At 37.5% G+C, this 18,132-nt stretch overlaps 1 protein-coding gene across 2 annotated transcripts in view; it reads right to left on the reverse strand.

Annotated features, from left to right (window-relative positions):
* The window catches only part of PRKCH (protein kinase C eta), a 99,908-nt gene that overhangs the window by 42,473 nt on the left and 39,303 nt on the right, over positions 1 to 18,132 (reverse strand). Inside the window, exons 6-9 of one of the 2 annotated variants that reach the window (XM_039319487.1) lie at positions 15,739 to 15,868; positions 13,960 to 14,087; positions 12,140 to 12,283; positions 10,549 to 10,722 (exon numbers count right to left, since the gene is read on the reverse strand). In XM_039319487.1, coding sequence (XP_039175421.1) covers positions 10,549 to 10,722; positions 12,140 to 12,283; positions 13,960 to 14,087; positions 15,739 to 15,868 — 576 coding nt within the window. The remainder of the gene's footprint in view (positions 1 to 10,548; positions 10,723 to 12,139; positions 12,284 to 13,959; positions 14,088 to 15,738; positions 15,869 to 18,132) is intronic. The other variant, XM_039319488.1, reaches the window with a different exon arrangement.

Raw genomic sequence — 18,132 nt, forward strand, 5'->3', positions numbered from 1 at the left:
AAAGATACGGTTCAGTGGCTGTGAGAACACATCTGCCAATTCTTTCAGAATTCTGGAATATAATCCATCTGATCGTGGTCATTTGAACTCATCTAAGGTTAACAGGTGTTGTCTTACCATTTTCTGACCTATTTTGACTTCTGTTCCTACTCTGTCTTCTACAGCTCTGCTTTTGGTAGGTTGGGTTATTTTTCCCTTTCGCATGAAGACAGATGTAAAGAATGAATTAAGCATTTCCACTTTCTCCCTGCTGCCCATCACTTTCTTGCCATTTTCTCCTATTAGTGGACCAATCATTTCCTTGATTTTTTTAATATGTTGAAAAAATTTTTTTCAATTAATATATAAAGTGGTAACTACGTTAACCGGAACATGAGCTCTAGGAGTAACTCTTCTCTTTTTTGAAGGACCTGAATTGGTTGCCAATTGTTCTCCAGACACAATTCAGTTTGTTGATGCTAGTCTTTAAGACTTTAAATGGCTGAAGAGTTGATAATATATATTTGGATACAAATATCTAAGGAAACCCAAGTAATTCTACACTGACCCGGTGAGCCCCATCTATATCCAGTTCTGAAACCACAATTCAGACAAGACAATGTCAAATTTGATTGAATTCAAAGGAGGACAAGCAAGGTGAGGTATCTGGAAATCAAGTTCTATGAGGATCTGATAAAGGATCTGGATATATTTAGGCTATAGAAATAATATTAAGGAAAAATTGCTTTAAATATATTCACACAGAAGACTTATTCACTGTTATTCCACAGAGTAGGACAAGAAACAATGAGTTAAAATTATAAAGACATTATGAGGAACTTCTTGACAAAATGAGGTATTAACCAGTGGAACAAGCTAGAACATGAAATGGTGACTTCTCCATCACTAGAGAGCCTACGTAGTGATTTGTAAAAAAAGCTGTACTAGAACAGGAAAGAAGAATGGATGACTTCTGAGCATCCTTCTAACTCTATGATTCTATGACATTTTACAAAATTCAGTTCATGAGCTAATTTTATTTATCATTTGCTATCTGCATAACTATATGATCTTTTTTTTAAAAAAAATACAGAATAACAGAGTTGGAAGGGACCTTTGAGATCTTCTAGTCCAACCTCCTGCTCAGGCAGGAAACCCTAAACCAGTGGTGGCGAACCTTTTAGAGACCAAGTGCCCAAACTGCAACCCAAAACCCACTTATGCATCGCCGGGTGCTGGGTGGGCGTGGCCACCGAATGGGCATGGCCACCGAGCTGTCAGCTCATGCTCGCTCACTGTCCGCTCCGACTTGTGCTCGCTCTCAAGCTGTCTGCAGCAAATGCTGCTTCCGCAGAAAGTTGCTCCTTTTATAGCCTCTTGCCTATTCCCAGACTGTGCATGCGCAGAGAGGAGGGAGCAGCTTGGCCCAGCAATGGCTCGCGTGCCACCAGAGACGGCTCTGTGTGCCTCCTGTGGCACGTGTGCCATAGATTCGCCACCATGGCCCTAAACTATTTCAGACAAATCCTTGTCCAATCTCTTCTTAAAAATTTCCAGTGTTGGAGCATCCACAACTTCTGGAGGCAAGTCATTCCACTGATTAATTGTTCTCACTGTCAGGAAATTTCTTAGTTCTAGGTTGCCTCTATCCTTGATTAGTTTCCATCCGTTACTTCTTGTCCATATTAATATAAATATCTACATATTTATGGATTTGAGTATGATGAAGTAACATAATACCATAATAATATTTTTTTTTTTTTATTAAAAGTTTTATAAATTTTACAAGAAAAACAAGAACAATACAGAACAAAAAACAACATATACAAAGAAAAAAAAAGTTAAACAATACATATATAAAAAAAAAAAAAAAACCCCACCCCACACCCCTCCCAAAAACCCTCCCTTCCCCCCCCCTGAGCTTCCCAGAGCAGAATATAGGCTTGAGAAATAAAAAAAAAATAAAAATTAAATTAAAAACTTTATGTTTATATATATAAAAAAGATATCTATAATATATATAAAAATAAAACTTATGAAAAAGCTATATGATATTTTTGTATACCCAATCTAAATTGTATAAATTTTATCCATTTGTCCCAGATAGCAAAAAACTTCTCTTGCGTTTGTTGCTTTAAGAAAGCCGAAATCTTTGCCATTTCCGCCAGATAAGCTACTTTAAAAAACCATTCCTGCAATGTAGGCAAAGATTCCTTCTTCCAATATTGTCCAACTAACAGCCTCGCGGCTGTGATCAAATTTAACATCAATACAACCTCCTTTGTATCACAATCTGTAACAATACCTAACAAAAATAATTGCGGAGTAAATTTTACCCTCCTTCTAAAAATTCTCTGGATATTCCACCATATTTTGATCCAAAATGCTTTTATCTCTCTGCATGACCACCAAATATGATAATAGGAAGCCTCCTTATAACCACATCTCCAGCATTTAGGTTGCACGTCAGGGTACATGTAAGACATTTTTTGTGGATCAAGGTGCCATCTATAAAACATTTTATAAAAATTCTCCCTTAAATTCTGTGCTTGAGTAAATTTGACATTTCTCATCCAAATAATTTCCCAGGTGTCCAATGAAACTGGCTCACCAAAGTTCTGCGCCCATCTAATCATACAATCTTTAATTAGTTCCGTTTCTGAGTCCAATTCAACTAAAACCCCATAAATTCTCTTAATGTGGGTTTGTCTTTGATCCTTCAGTTGCTTAATAAGATTTTCATCTTCTCTAAGAAAACCCACCTTACAATCCATCTTCCATCTATCTAGTAGTTGCCTATATTGGAACCAAGAATAAGTAAAATTTTCTTGTGCTAATTCTTCCCGTGATTTTAATTGCCAGTTTTGTCCATCCCATTTAAGTAACTGTCTATAAGTCACCATATCCATTTTAACCCCTCTTTTTATTCCTTCTATCGCATGCCAAGGTATAGCCCATAATGGTACTTTAAAATCACTTTTATAATATTTTCTCCAGATCCTAAGTAAAGAAATTCTTAAAATATGAGATTTAAAAGCCCAATCTATTTTTTTATTAAATATTAAATAGGCATGCCACCCATAAAGTAAATCCCATCCCTCTAGATAAAGTATCTCAGAGTTTGTCAAATTTACCCAGTCACTAATTAATGTTAAAACCACCGCATCATAATATAATTTCAAATTTGGTACCTTGAGTCCACCCCTCTCACGGAAGTCTTGCATAATTTTGAACTTAACCCTTGGTTTTTTACCTGCCCAAATAAATTTATTGAGACCCTTCTGCCACTCATTTAAATTAATCTCATTTTTCAAAATTGGTAACATTTGAAACAAGAAAAGAAACTTGGGTAGAATATTCATTTTTATCACTGCAATTCTTCCCATGAGGGATAATTGCAACTTTTCCCAATTTTTCAAGTCTTTCTGTACCCTGACCCACAACCTTTCATAATTATTTTTAAATAATTTTGCATTAGAAACAGACAGCATCACCCCCAAATATTTTACCTTATTAACAATCTCAAAACCCGTCGAGTTAACCAAAATCTGCTTCTCCTGACTCGACATATTTTTAGGTAAAATTTTAGTCTTATTTACATTAATCTTAAAACCCGAGACCAAACCATAATGGTGAATCAACTGTAATAAGTTTACTACAGAATAATCAGGTTGCGACAAAGTAACAACCAAGTCATCCGCAAAAGCTCTCAACTTATATTCTTTTTTATTAACATATATTCCTTTAATTTCCTGAGAGTCTCGAATTTTGATCAATAATATTTCCAATGTTAAAACAAACAACAATGGCGATAAAGGACACCCCTGTCTAGTACCTTTCTCTATTGTAAAAACCTCCGACAAACCTCCATTAACAATAAGTTGTGCTGTTTGTTTTTGATATATTACCTTAAGAGCTTGTAATATGTTTTCACCAAAATTCATTTCTTCCATTACTCTTAGCATAAAATGCCAATTCAGTTGGTCAAATGCTTTTTCAGCATCTAAAAATATGAGCCCTGCAGGAACTTGGTTGTTCTTATCTAAGTATTCTAATAAATTAATAATTTGTCTAACATTGTTTTTCATATACCTTCCTGTTATAAACCCTGATTGATCTTTATGCACAAGATGATGCACCACCCTCATAAACCTATTTACCAAAATTTTTACAAATATCTTATAATCCACGTTTAAAAGAGATATAGGCCTATAATTTTTTGGTAAAGTAAGATCTTGATCCTCCTTTGGAATCAATGATATAAAAGCACTACGCCATGAAGGAGGAATCTCTAAACCCTGTAAGATACCATTAAAAAGATCATTTAATGGTTGGAATCATCTCCTCCATTAAGGCTTTATAATAAACAGCTGTTAACCCATCCGTACCCGGTGCTTTCCCTAATTTCAATTGTTGAATTGCTGAGGCAATTTCCTCCTTAGTAATTAAACCATTAATTTCATATTTCTGATCCTCAGTGAGTTTAGGAAAACTTGCCTCAGCTAAATATTTATTTATATCTAACAGTTGTACATTAGTAGATTTGTATAGGTTTTGATAATAATCCAAAAAAGATTTTTTAATTAATTCCTTCTGAGAAACTAGTTTACCCTTATAATTTATTTTCTCTATTATTCTCTGTCTCTGTTTCTTTCTTAATTGATAAGCCAACCATCTCCCCGGCTTATTAGCATTACAAAATGTATTTTGTTTCATAAATAATAAATTGGTTGCAGCTTGATCTGCTATCAACATATTAAATTGTGACCTTAATAACTTTACAGATTCTTTAGTACTTTCATCAGAAGGATTTAGAATCAAAGCCCTTTCTTTTAGTTTAATTTCATCTTCAAGTTCTCTACGTTTCTGAATCTGATTTCGCTTATAAAAATTATTCATTTTTATCAAAACACCGCGCATAAATGCTTTACCTGCATCCCATACCATTGACATTGAAGTCCCCTTGTACATATTCAAAGCAAAATAGTCCTTTAAACACTCCTTTAGTTTTTGAACATTCTTCTCTTGTCTAAACAAATTTTCATTAACTCTCCAGGATCTTCTTTCCTCTTTCTCTTGAATCAACTCCATCCAAACTGGACTATGATCCGTCAGTGATCTAGGAAAAATCTTTACATTCTTTACTTTATTATACAAATCCGTGGTAATCAAAAAAAAGTCAATTCTTGAAAAAGATTGGTGTCTGTCAGAAAAAAAAGTAAAGTCTCTCTCCTCTTGATTACGTTCCCGCCAATAGTCCCTTAATTCCCAGTCTTCTTTCATATCAAAAAAGGCTTTAGGTAGCCTTGCTTGTTTAAGAAAAGGAGAGGAACCTTTCTTATCCCTTTGTGTGTCTAAGACACCATTCCAATCACCCATTAATACCACTGATCTATAATCAAGCAAAGTTATTTTTTGGTGTAACTGTTTATAAAATTGTTCCTGTTGTTGATTTGGAGCATAAAGTCCAACTATAAGTACTTTCTTACCATAAATACCAAGTTCAATCATCACATATCTCCCCTGGGGATCTGATTCTACCAGACAAGCTGGCAGGTTTTGTTTGACATATATAACAACTCCCCCTTTCTTCCCAGGTGCAGGAGATATAAAATGAGATCCCAAACGAGCATTAACTAAATATTTCTGATCTTTAAGTAGAATATGAGTTTCCTGTAAACAAATAACATCATTGGTATGTTGCTTCAAATAATAAAAGATTTTTTTCCGTTTCTGAGGAGAATTCAATCCATTAACATTCCAGGTCAAAAACTTTGCCATCTCCCTTGGCACGCAGCCTGGAGAAGACACCATCAAACTCTGACAGAGCTGCGTGTGTTGCATAACTCTTGGGTCTTGCTCCTCCCACCGGCGGTGATGCACTTCCAGGAGAATTCTCTTTGGGCTCTTTTTTACGTTGCTCTTTCTCTTTACGCTTATAGGCTGCACGAGTCATCCTCTGCTCTTTAGCCTCTGTTTGGCGTTGCTTTGCCACTTCTATCATCCCTGCGGAAACCAAATCTAGTGCCTCAGATTGCTGCTCAGGTTCCTTACCACTCAAAGATTTCCGACCAGATGAAGTTGAGCCTGCACTCAGGACCGAAGTATAGAAATCTCTAGCTTTGTCAACTGTGTTCAATCTGTAACGTGTCCCAGCATGGCTCAAAACGATACCCATCGGAATTTCCCATCTGAATGGCATCGATCTAGCTTTAAGCTCATTGGTTAAAAAAGCAAAGTCTTTCCTACTTCTTAAAATTTTAGATGGGATTTCCTTTAGAATGATGACATCTTGGGCGGCAATCTGAAATCTTTTGTTGTAAAAAGCTTGTATAATCTCATTCCGCAGGGACTTCTTTGTAAAGTAAATCACCACATCTCTGGGCAAATTCTTCTGCTTAGCAATCCAGGAGTTGAGTCTATAAATTTTTTCCACTTCTCTCTGTAATTCTCCTTTATCCATATCCAAAGCCAGCGCCAGATCACTAAGAACCACCTCCATCAAATCTTGATTCATATCTTCCTTGAGGCCTCTAATCCTCAGAGCATACTCCATCTGTCTGTACTGAAACATCAAAATATCTTCTTGTGAGGAGTCCACCTTCCTTTCCACGTCTTGAATTTTGTCATCTAAAGAGTCAACTTTGTCTTCCACTTCCTCAAGCCTTGCATCGAGCTTAACCACCACAGTAGCCAAACCTGAAACAGCTGCCAGTATATCTTGTCGTAATTCATTATTATTTTCTTGCAATTTAGACTTTATCCCCGTTATCTCTTCTTTGAGATCAGATTTAATTTCTGATTTAATCTGTGAAACAAATTGAGTCATTTCCTCTCTCATTTGAACTACAATCTCTCCCATTATGCCTCTAACCTCTTGTACTGAAAGTCCAGGTAGAGGAGGGGAGGGTGGTGGCTGAGCCGGTGGTGCATGTTTAGATTGTTGTTGTAACTGTGCAGTGGAAGTTATAGGAGAAGAAATAACCTTGGGTATTGAGGAAGGCTGCTGCCTCTTTGAAGCCATTTTAAAAAGCACAATTGTCACTTCCCTTTCCCCTCCAGCCAAAAAGGGAGGAGGAAAAAAAGAAAAAAAGAATTTTTAAAAAGAGACAAACTATAATCATTAAAAGTCCAAAATAAATCCCAAGAATAAGTAGTAAAAGAGCAAACAATTCAAAAGAAAAAATTCTAAGCCAAAAGCAAAAGCAAAAGCAAAAAACAGTCCTTAAAAAGGGAAAGTAAAACAAAAGAGAAAGGAAAAAAAAACTCCGACACTTTCAAAACGCCATCTTAAGTCCTTTCACTAGTATAACAAAGAAAAGGAGGAAAAATAGTAAAAATCAAAAGATAAAAAAATAAACACCTAAAATATAACAAAAAATCCTTTAAACTGCTCCGTCCGTTTAAAAATTACTCACCAAAATGCTGTAAACACGGAGATAGAAGCGGCGGTTTCTTTTGCTTCCTAGGAAGCAAAAACAGCTGGGAGGCGGAGATCAGCAAGAGCTCCGAGGGAACACTCCTTTCACCCCCTCTAGAAATAAATCCAGAGGGGGTTCAGGGGTTCTACCTCTACTCTTGCGTTCTCTATCCCTTCCCTTTGCCCGGGAAGGGATTTCCGAGCCGCGGGCCAGCTGATGCGCGCTGCGCTCCGCGGCTCTGACACTTCCCCAGCTGGACGGCTAAAAGCTAGCCGCCATCGCCGTCGCCTCCCACCGGAAGCTCCTCAATACCATAATAATATTGAAACAATTAAAACAGGTATCTTGGAATTCTTTTTTTCTGATAATTGGCCCAAAAGCAAAATTAGACAAAGAGCTTATGCTGCCAATTTTCTAGAACTAATGATGTCATGCAGATTTAAATATAAATGTATGACAACTTAAAAACAAGTTTGGAGGAAATATCATCATTAGAACACATTGTGCCAATTTCCTAGGCTTGGGCGGTGGCAAGACAACGACATCATAGTGCTAGGAATAACATGTAATGATGGAAAACCAGGGCTGCAAATGACTTCCTCCCTTTTCTGCAAGAAACTGTAAGCTTTGTGAAGCCATGTTAAGGCATGGGGCTCAGTCAGTAGTCTCTCTCTTTGGCAGGAACATGAAAAGTAGTGAAACCGAATTAAAGAGCTACTATTGACTCTTTGCAACTACTGTAATCTCTTCCTCAATTAAAAAGACCATGTGATGGCAAACTGTGCTTTTTCGCATGTAGGTACTGCCACCTAGTGGTCACCCTCACTTAAACCACACAGATTTGAGTGGTAATTTAAAGACAAAAAAAAAATTACATTGCACATGTTTCGTGGATCAGATTCATGGAGTTTAATCTCAAGAAAGGAATATCCTATATACACTGCAACGAAAAGGGAAGAACAGTAAAAGTTGAGGGGGCAGAAAAAATTCTCTATAAAGTAGCAACATTAACAACATAGCAGCTAGCTAGATGCAATACCGACAAGCTTATATAAACAGATGAATAGCATGTGGAATAAGAAGTCTTGTTTTGTGTTTAATCCAGGAGATATAGGCAATTCTCACTGGGAATTCCATTGCTAACTGACACAGTCATAAAGTAGGCATCATGTTATTGCACTGATTTACGACGGCAGTTACAACAGTCCTAGTTGCTGTCATTAGGCAAATCCTGCATAGTCAAAGTGTCATGCAGTCATATGATCACTATTTATGACCTTCTGCCAACTTCTCCTTGACTTTGCTTGCCAGAAGTCAGCTAGGAAGGTTGCAAATGGTGATCATATGATATTGGGACACTGTAACATCATAATTGCCATAATTGGGCAAAGTGCCCAAACAGAGATCAGATGACCATGGGGACATGCCACTATGAGGACCTGTTGTAAGTCTCCTGGTACAGCATTGTCATAACTTTGAATGGTTGCTGAACAAGTAGCCTTTAAGCAAGAATTGCCTTTGTGCGATTAAATGGCCTAACAAATTCCAGATTGGTTGTTTAATTATGAAATTAGTCTTTGTAATCCTTTAATTCAAAGAAAGCTATCTTGAGGGCATTGACCTATGTGTCTCAGGAAACTGAAATGATTCCCACTTGAATAGACACATATCCAACTATTATTTTAAATTCTATAGAAAATGACAAAACCTAGCCAACATTAGCTTGTATCAAAAAAGCTAAGCAGGCCAGACCTGGTTGGTGCTTGGATGGGAAACCATCAAGATATCCCAAACCTATAGACTAGATGGGGAAGTCGAAAACTATCCTGTATGCAACAGACAATTATTGTATTGTTTCTAAGAAAACAGCATGGATATGCTGTCAATAGGACCTGTCTCAACAAAGAAGTTAACATTGTATTCTGCTGAGTAAGGACTGATCAGTTTGTTCAGTGTCTGCATATTCCTTATAGATGATGGCATGTAACACACTGGAGGATCAGCAGGTCCTCTGAAAGTATGAATAATATTTTTTGTAATGATGATGTCAGAGTAGACATAGAGACATTACCATCATCATCATCGTCGTCATCATCATCATCATCATCTTTCTATTTTGTATAACTCAAGATGGCATATATAATGCGCCCGCTACATGAACAGTGGAAGAAATGCAGATGCAAGTGTAACATACTGAACATATTCACCCTTCTTCTAAGTAAAGCAACCTCAGCTCAGATGGGTTGGACTATTGGCACTAATAACATTTTGATTTCAAGGAAGAAATGTTTATCAGAAAGGAAACAGTTAAAAAAAAGTTGGAATGAAAGATCAAAGGCCTGGAGACTAAAACATATGAAGAAGGGCTGCAGGACTTGGGTTTGGCTAATCTAAAAAAAAAGAAGAAACAGGGGTGACATGATAGCAGTATCCCAGTATTTGAGGGGCTGTCACAAAGAAGAGGGGGTCAAATTATTCCCCAAAGCACCAGAGGGCAGGACAAGAAACAATGGTTGGGAACTGACCAAAAAGAGAAACAACCTGGAATTAAGGAGAAACTTCCTAACAGTGAGGACAATTAACCAGTGGAACAGCTTGCCTTCAGAAATTATGGGCGCTCCATCAGTGGAGGTTTTTAAGAAGAGACTAGACAGTCACTTGTCTGAAATGGTATAGGTTCTCTTGCTTGAGCAGGGGGCTGGACTAGAAGACCTCCAAGGTCCCTTCCAGCTCTATTCTATTCTATTTGTATTTTATTCAAAATCTGGGCACGTCTGGCAAAGATATTTCAGCTCAACATTTTTGTATCACATAAGAACTAGATGGTCTCTAGGGACACTTCAGTTTTGTAATTTCATTTTGATTCTAGAAAAATTACAGGATCACTGCTTACACAAAGTCTTATGTAAGTCTTTTTTCAAAAAATATTTTTATTTTGTGATCATGCTGTTTTCAGTGTGGAAAGGAGGGAATGCAAGACTCCGTATTCACGTCAATGAAAATTCAATGTCTTTGATTTGTGAGCTCGCTATTTTCTTCATTCTTCTTTCTACATAAAGCCATGAAGAAGGTTTTAAAAAGAAGAATTGCTGAAATGATTCATAACTGGTAAGCCTTCACCCCTCCTGAAGTTGTAAGGAATACTTACAGCGGTCTGAAAACAGCAGAAGAGCTGAGTGAGGAAAGGATGGTTTCTTGCTAAAGTCAGGATCCGCTTTTCTGTTAGAGTACACTCCACATCATCATCTTGCAGAATTACATCTTTCTTCAGCACTTTGATGGCATAAAGATATCCTGTCTCTTTTGTTTTAGCCAGCATTACCTAAATTTGCCACAAAGCAGGATTTTTAATTCAAAGCAAAACAAAACAAATAATTGTGGAAGCATCTCAGAAACAGCAAGGCATGCTGTTTCCTGCCAACAGGTCAAACCTAAGTGTATTTGTTCAGAAATTAAGTAGTATTCAACTTACGACTGATTGCTTAGCAACCGCTTGAAGTTATGACAGTTCTAACAGTTGGGGATTCCCACAATAATGGGACTGCATTTCAGGCACTCTACAACCGGGCCACATTGATTGCTGTTTGCAGAGTCCCACAGTCACATGACCGTGCTTTACAATGGTTTTGCTTTTAATTCAAACCACACCCATAGCAAACCATTGGTTCGTTTAATGACTGCAATGATTCACTTAACAACTGTCACAAAAAGGTCATAAAATTAGGTCAGTCACATGGGGGACCCTATTTACAACTGCCACAGATTATGAGCAGGCTCTATTGCAATCCTAACTCAAGGACTACCTCTAAGTCACATGACATTAGATGGGGCTCTCTGAATAAAAGGACACATTGGCCGAGTTCACATAGGATGCTAAGCTAGAAACAAGGGTTATGCAACTTTATTTGGTTTGAGGACCACAACAGCTTTTAAATAATGACATGTTAGAAGTTGCATATGAAGAGCAGTTGAGGCCTAAGACTCCACTGAGAACTTAGTGAAAACAATGTGAAACACAAGAATAAAAGAAAACTTCTTTTTGATTTAAAGTTTACTGAAGTTTTAATAACAGAAAACATCTTCACAATTTAAAGGGACGTGATACAGGGTCTCTTACTACTACTACTACTACTACTAATAATAATAATAATAATAATAACAACAACAACAACAACAATAATAAAGTTGGAAGGGACCTTGGAGGTCATCTAGTCCAACCCCCTGCTCAGGCAGGAAACCCTATACCATTTCAGACAAATGAATGTTATGTCCTTAATGCTATTTCTTATAAAGGTGGAAGAGCTAAGCAGGTGTCATGGTTCAAAACAAAAATCCCACCAAGATTAAAATTTTGTACTTGTGACAAGAAGCAATGGGTGGAAACTAATCAAGGAGAGAAGCAACCTAGAACTAAGGAGAAACTTCCTGACAGTGAGAACAATTAATCAGTGGAACAACCTGCCTTCAGAAGTGGTGAATGCTCCAACACTGGAAGTTTTCAAGAAGAGACTGGACAGCCATTTGTCCGAAATGGTGTAGGGTTTCCTGCCTGAGCAGGGGGTTGGACTAGATGACCTCCAAGGTCCCTTCCAACTTTACTACTATTATTATTATTATACTTTTAAAGACAAAAATCAAACTACAGTTATAGATTACCATAAAATATGAACGCAGCCTGGTCCAACTAAACCAAAAGTAACACCAGTATGGAAACTTCAAATCTCAACAGAAACACTTACCTTTCCAAAACTGCCCTTTCCCAGCACTCTGATGAATATTAGATCTTCAATTTTAAGCCTACTGGCTGAGACTTCAACCATCCCACTGCCATCCTTTGTGCTGTCTTTTTTCTGACGTCTCAGTGTTGATCTTGAGACTAATTTCTGTAAACATTAAATAGTCATGAGTTGTTTTTTGCACCCCAAATTTTCTCAGTGTCTTTGAATTTCAGAAACTCAATTTTGAAAAGAAACCTCTCCGGGGGGGGGTAACACTTTGAACATGGCATGAACAGGAAGAGGCAAGCATGCACCTGAAGTTTTGGACATTAAACCTCATAAATAAATTGGCTTGACCTAATGGGAATTGTAGTCCAAAATTTCTAGTTCACCCAGTTCTGCTTTAAAGAGTAGAACTATTCTTTGGGGGGGGGGAAGCCCAGATATGAGTGGAAAATGTATTGTATGTTTGTTGATTTAAGGCAAGCGAGAAATAAACTGAATTGACTTGAATTGCAGAATGTATGATACAAGTATGGAGTTGAAGGTCGATTGCTAAATACAATAGGAGTGGTATATGATGGAAATAAACCATGCCTGAGAATTAATTGAAAGCTCAGTGAATGCTTAGCTCAACAATGAATAATGAGTAAAGACAAGGGTGCTTGATATCCCCTTTAAGGTGTAATGAATTTATGAATAAATGTATAAGGAATGCTTATGGTGACATACAGCTCAAGGACGTAAACATATGTGGATTTGTACGTAGATGATGACTTGTTCTTGGCTGAAAACCTGAACGATTCCCAGAATTATGCACAAATGTATCAAACTGAAAATTAAAGACTGAAAGACAAAGGTGGTAACATTTGGTAACTACATGAAATCAATAATTTCTAATTATACAACAGGTCAAAAACTAAAGCAAGTAAATGAATGTGTACCCTGTACCTTGACAGAATGTTTACTAAAGATGGGAGAATAAGGAATTTTAAGATGTGAAAATGCTGATAGAAAGGCAGCAGGGGGATGTGCATTCCATTGCAAGGAATGAATGTTTGTTAAAAGAAGTGAGAATTGTTGGGTAGAAAAGAACAGTTTTCCCCACTTTGTCATATAGAAGTGAGAACTAGATATGCTAAGAGAAACACAGAAGTAAGTTGAATGCAGTGAAAATAGTATAGTTAATAAATGTGTGTAGTAAAACAAAAAGAGATAGGGAGGCAGGCAGGCAGGCAGGCAGGCAGGCAGGGAGGGAGGGAGGGAGGGAGGGAGGGAGGAAGGAAGGAAGGAAGGAAGGAAGGAAGGAAGGAAGGAAGGAAGGAAGGAAGGAAGGAAGGAAGGAAGGGCCAAATGAATGTGGACTGAATATCAAAATGAATAATTAGTGTAAAACAAGTAGACGTAAATGGTTTGGACATATAAAGAAAACGAATAAAGATCAAATTACAAAACAAATATATGAAGGGAGAATGAATGGGTGGAGGGGAAAGGGAAATTCAAGAAAGTCATGATTAAGAGGGGAAGTTTAAAGAACAACAGGGAAGATGTAAGATTAGTTTCCAAGGATAGAAAGTCAAGAAGAGGGATAGAAAATAGTCTTGGATTAAACTATATCCACTATGTTTCCTTTTCCTTTCCTTATTATTGTAATTTTTTAAGACTACTATTTCGTATTCCTTTCTGTTGCTTACCCTGAAAAGGAATAACATGCTGGGTGTGCATGAACAGTCATGATTCTGATCTATCCTGCCGTGCATATGCAAAGTAACATATGTACAAAGGATTTTTTTAATCCAATTCACTGTGGAGAAGAAGAAGAGGGAAAACAAAGTCCTTACCCCATTTGGAGAGATATTTCCAGGTTGCAGTCCCATACATGCCAACGTCTTGGCTAGTTCTGCTGCATTCACCCCACAGTTTGGGGCTACATTGGATTCACACCGAATATGTACATTTATTTTACACACTGAAAAGTGAAAACAAAAGCAAACAAACATAGACACTGGAACAAGAACAAAATGGTGTTTCTTTCCTAATGACAGCATGGGAATGCATGAGAGAAATCCAATCCTTATTCCTTCCATCTGAATCACAAATCAAGGTTTATGCAGAGTGTTCAATCATATCACATGAATTCAAGCAGTTGTGTTTTATTTAATCGGTATTAAACAAAACATAGGATGCTCGCTACACACCAGTTTGATGAATACCATTTTACCTTCCCTGTTTAATAGTGACTCTGCAGCACAAGAGTTTAGGACAATAACCCTCAGCTGCTATTCCTCTAGCTCAGGGGTCTCCAAACTTGGCAACTTTAAGACTTGTGGACATAAAGCATGGCTGGCTGAGAAATTCTGGAAGTTAAAATCCACAAATTTTAAAATTGCTAAGTTTGAAGACTCCTAGCTCCATGAAAAGAGACCCCATAACTTCTCCTGAATTTGTTCCATATCTGAACTTCATGTCTATGGAGATTCTCAATCATCATACTTATTTATAATACTTATTGTGTACATACTTACAAACCCTCAGTTCACACTTAACATGCAAATCAATATCTATCTTAATTGAACACAGTAGGGCAATAAAGAAAATCAAAGTCCCTTTCCTTGCCATTTCTATCCTTTATTCTTATAGAGCAAAGGTATTTCAGCAGTCCCTAGAGCAGTGTTTCTCAACCTTGACAATTTTAAGGCGTGTGGACTTCAACTCCCAGAATTCCACAGCCAGCATTGCTGGCTGTGGAATTCTGGGAGTTGAAGTCCACACGCCTTAAAATTGTCAAGGTTGAGAAACACTGCCCTAGAGCCCAGGAATTTAGCAGTAAAATTAGGCAGCATATTGCTGAGAAACGTCAGATGTGATTTCCTGTGTTGGGAGAGGGAATTAAAATAAAAGGCAAACAGTGTACAAGTTTTCATTTATATACCGGGGGGGGGGGGGAAACCTAGCTCTACCCAGATATCCTGATATCCCAGCACTCTCAACTTCAGAATAAAAGAGTTGGAAGTGACTTTCTTCTAGTCCAATCCCCTGCTCAAGTAGGAACTCTGTACCATTTCAGACAATGGTTGTCCAATCTCTTCTTAAAAATCTCCAATATTGGACTAGCCACAACTTCTGGAGGACAGTTGTTCCACTGATTAATTGTTCTAATTTCTGAGAAATTCCTCCTGAGTTCTAGTTTGTTTCTGTCTTCAGTATTGTCCTGCCTTCGGTATTGTCACTTTCTGACTGCTCTGCCAAATAGCAGGGTTTCAATATTTGAGGGGCTGCCACAAAGAAGAGGGGCTCAACCTATTTTCCAAAGCACCTGAAGGCAGGACAAGAAGCAATGGATGGAAACTAATCAAGGAGAGAAGCAACCTAGGACTAAGGAGAAATTTCCTACACTGGAAGTTTTTAAGAAGAGCTTGGATAACCATTTGTCTGAAATGGTATAGGGTTTCCTGCCTGAGTAGGGGGTTGAACTAAAAGACCGCCAAGGTCCTTTCCAAGTGTGTTATTCTGTTATGGTTATGTTGGGAAAGTATGCCCCCCCCCATTAATTCAGGACAGGAAAACTAAACAAATTCCCCAGAGATGGACTCTCATCTTTGTGCAGACTTTCCACTTACTTTTACACTGAAGCCCTTGTCGCAAGATTCCCCAGAGGAGAGAACCACAGTGATCACAAAAGGTTGGCACTTTGTAATTGTGGATTCTGAACTTGTGTGGGATATTGATTCCAAACCTCTGCTCAGAAATCTGAGGAAGAAAAAGCAGCGAAAGAAAAAAGTTGGTGATAAGTGATAAAATAATAACGGTTGACCAATCCTTATTTTTCAGTTTGCAGTTCTTGAAGCAAGGCAGATGGAGAATGTTATTGCCCCCATTTGATGGGTAAAGGAAGAAAAGAGAGAGCCAGGGTGAGTGGGCCTAGGAGTTTTATTTTATGTTTCTATGGCATAAAGTTGGTCTCATGAGTTTTCTCCTCAGGGCAAATAATTTGGGCAGAAGGAATGAATACCGGTTAGGAATACCAGTTAGGACGAGAAGTTAAAGTTCCAAAAAAGAGAATATTTGCAATTCAGTGTTGAACTGTGCAGTCCTTGGTGCTCTCCAAGCATGGTTGTTTTCTTGCATTACATTTCATTATCAATGATGTTACCTATTTGGGTAATGAAATGTCTGCAAGAAAACAGAGAGAGCACCAAGGACCCCAAAGTTAAAGACCTTCCCCCACTAACAGTCACAATTTGTGTTTTTGATTCAGCTGGTCCCAAACATGCCAGTTATGGTTACTTGTTAAAGAAAAAAAAACAGGATCTGCCATCTCTTCTCACAAAAGAAATCAAATCAAATCTAGCTTGATTTTGGGGCTGAAAAATGGCTTGCCCAAAACAGAATAAACCCAGATGCTCTCTCCATCTAAACAGTAAAAATCACCATCTGATTAGCGTTCAGAGTTTTAATTGATGTCAGCACAAGTTTCAGGTAACTTAACAGCTACTCTAAAATAAGGGCAATTTTATGCTGGACTGTCAAACAGTTCAGAGTCAGTTAAATTACTTCTACATCCGAACTCCCCACATTCAGAAAACCAATATTTCAGGGTATTCAAGCTAGATTCTTCCTGATCTAGTTTCCACATGAAGAAATCCTTAACCTGAGAAGCATTCAGTCCTGCTCTTTCCCATCTTTCTTCTCAAATGATACAATGCTCAAGAAAACATCCGTGTGTTTTTCTGAACATGATTCCTGAATTCATCCAGATGGTAAAATAAACAATTGTTTTGCAAATACCACAGCATAATTTCACATCAGATATAATGCTTCAGCTGAACTCCTATACATAAAAGTAGCACAAAAGTTGTAACACTTTGGGACAACCCTGATGTCTAACTAATCCGTGGATCTTTAGAACCTGATACAGAACTAAAGTCAAAGTGCATAATATAAGACATAGAAGTAATATAAGATTAAAAGATAAAATAAATAAAACAAAATGAAACAAAAAAGATAAATTGAGCATATAGGTTATATTTTCTTAGTTCAGACAAACCTCTTTGAATGCTGAGGCTATTAGTGCTTAGTAGTAAGAGACCATAATAAACATAGGTAGAATAGTCATTGTTATTAATGAACTTGGAGCAGATTTAATCAAGTCGAAATTTTGTCAATAACTCTTGCTGGCTATTAAACAAAAGTTGGTGACATTATAAGGCAGTTTATCACTTTGATCAGCTAAAGGATAACTGAGATTTTTAAAAGTCATTATGGTCTGGAGATCAAGTTAATGACGGTGTGATAAATTTGTGCTGTTGATCTTGATACGACTGACAAAAATGGATGTGGGATACTTTCAATGGCTTCTGATTTAAAGTAATAAAGACATTGATTATATAGGTCTTTCTGGAAATTCTGTTTGCAGGGCATTACAATGTGCAAACATGAGAGCTCTTTGAAATTTTGGCATGGTGATCAAATAGCTATCTACCAGGCTTGTGATTGGTAATCTATTTCCCTAAAAAGGCATCAGGATGAATGAGACTGTGCTCAGTTTGGTGCTCAAATGTATTCATTGTCTGAGGTTCTTCTTGACCAAGTCATATCCCACTATTTTTAGCGCATGAGGAGAGCAGCCATACTGGGACCTGTTAGACCAGGGGTGTCAAACTGCCAGCCCGCAGGCTGGACGCGTCACACGGAAGCTGCACCCACCCCATTGCCAGCAATGGCAAAACAGTCCCAATACATCGCGCGATGTCACATGACGTCGTAAGTTTGAAATGTCTGTGTTAGACCATCTATTCCATTTCAAGATGAAGAGGTCACATATAAGAACATAGTGTGCTCACAAAATGTAAAGATTGCTTACTTCTTTGCAAAACAGAAATGGCCTTTAAAAACAAACAGGGAACTTTTTGGACTTAAGCAAATTTCAAGTATAAAATCTAAAAACCAGTCACGGTGAATATTTTCATCTAGCACTGAATTAAATTAACCAATTATAGTAGGGTCTTAAAGCT

The sequence above is a fragment of the Crotalus tigris genome, unplaced genomic scaffold, assembly GCF_016545835.1.
Source record: "Crotalus tigris isolate CLP2741 ecotype Arizona unplaced genomic scaffold, ASM1654583v1 scf7180000023598.3388751, whole genome shotgun sequence".
Classification (NCBI taxonomy): Eukaryota; Metazoa; Chordata; class Lepidosauria; order Squamata; family Viperidae; genus Crotalus; species Crotalus tigris.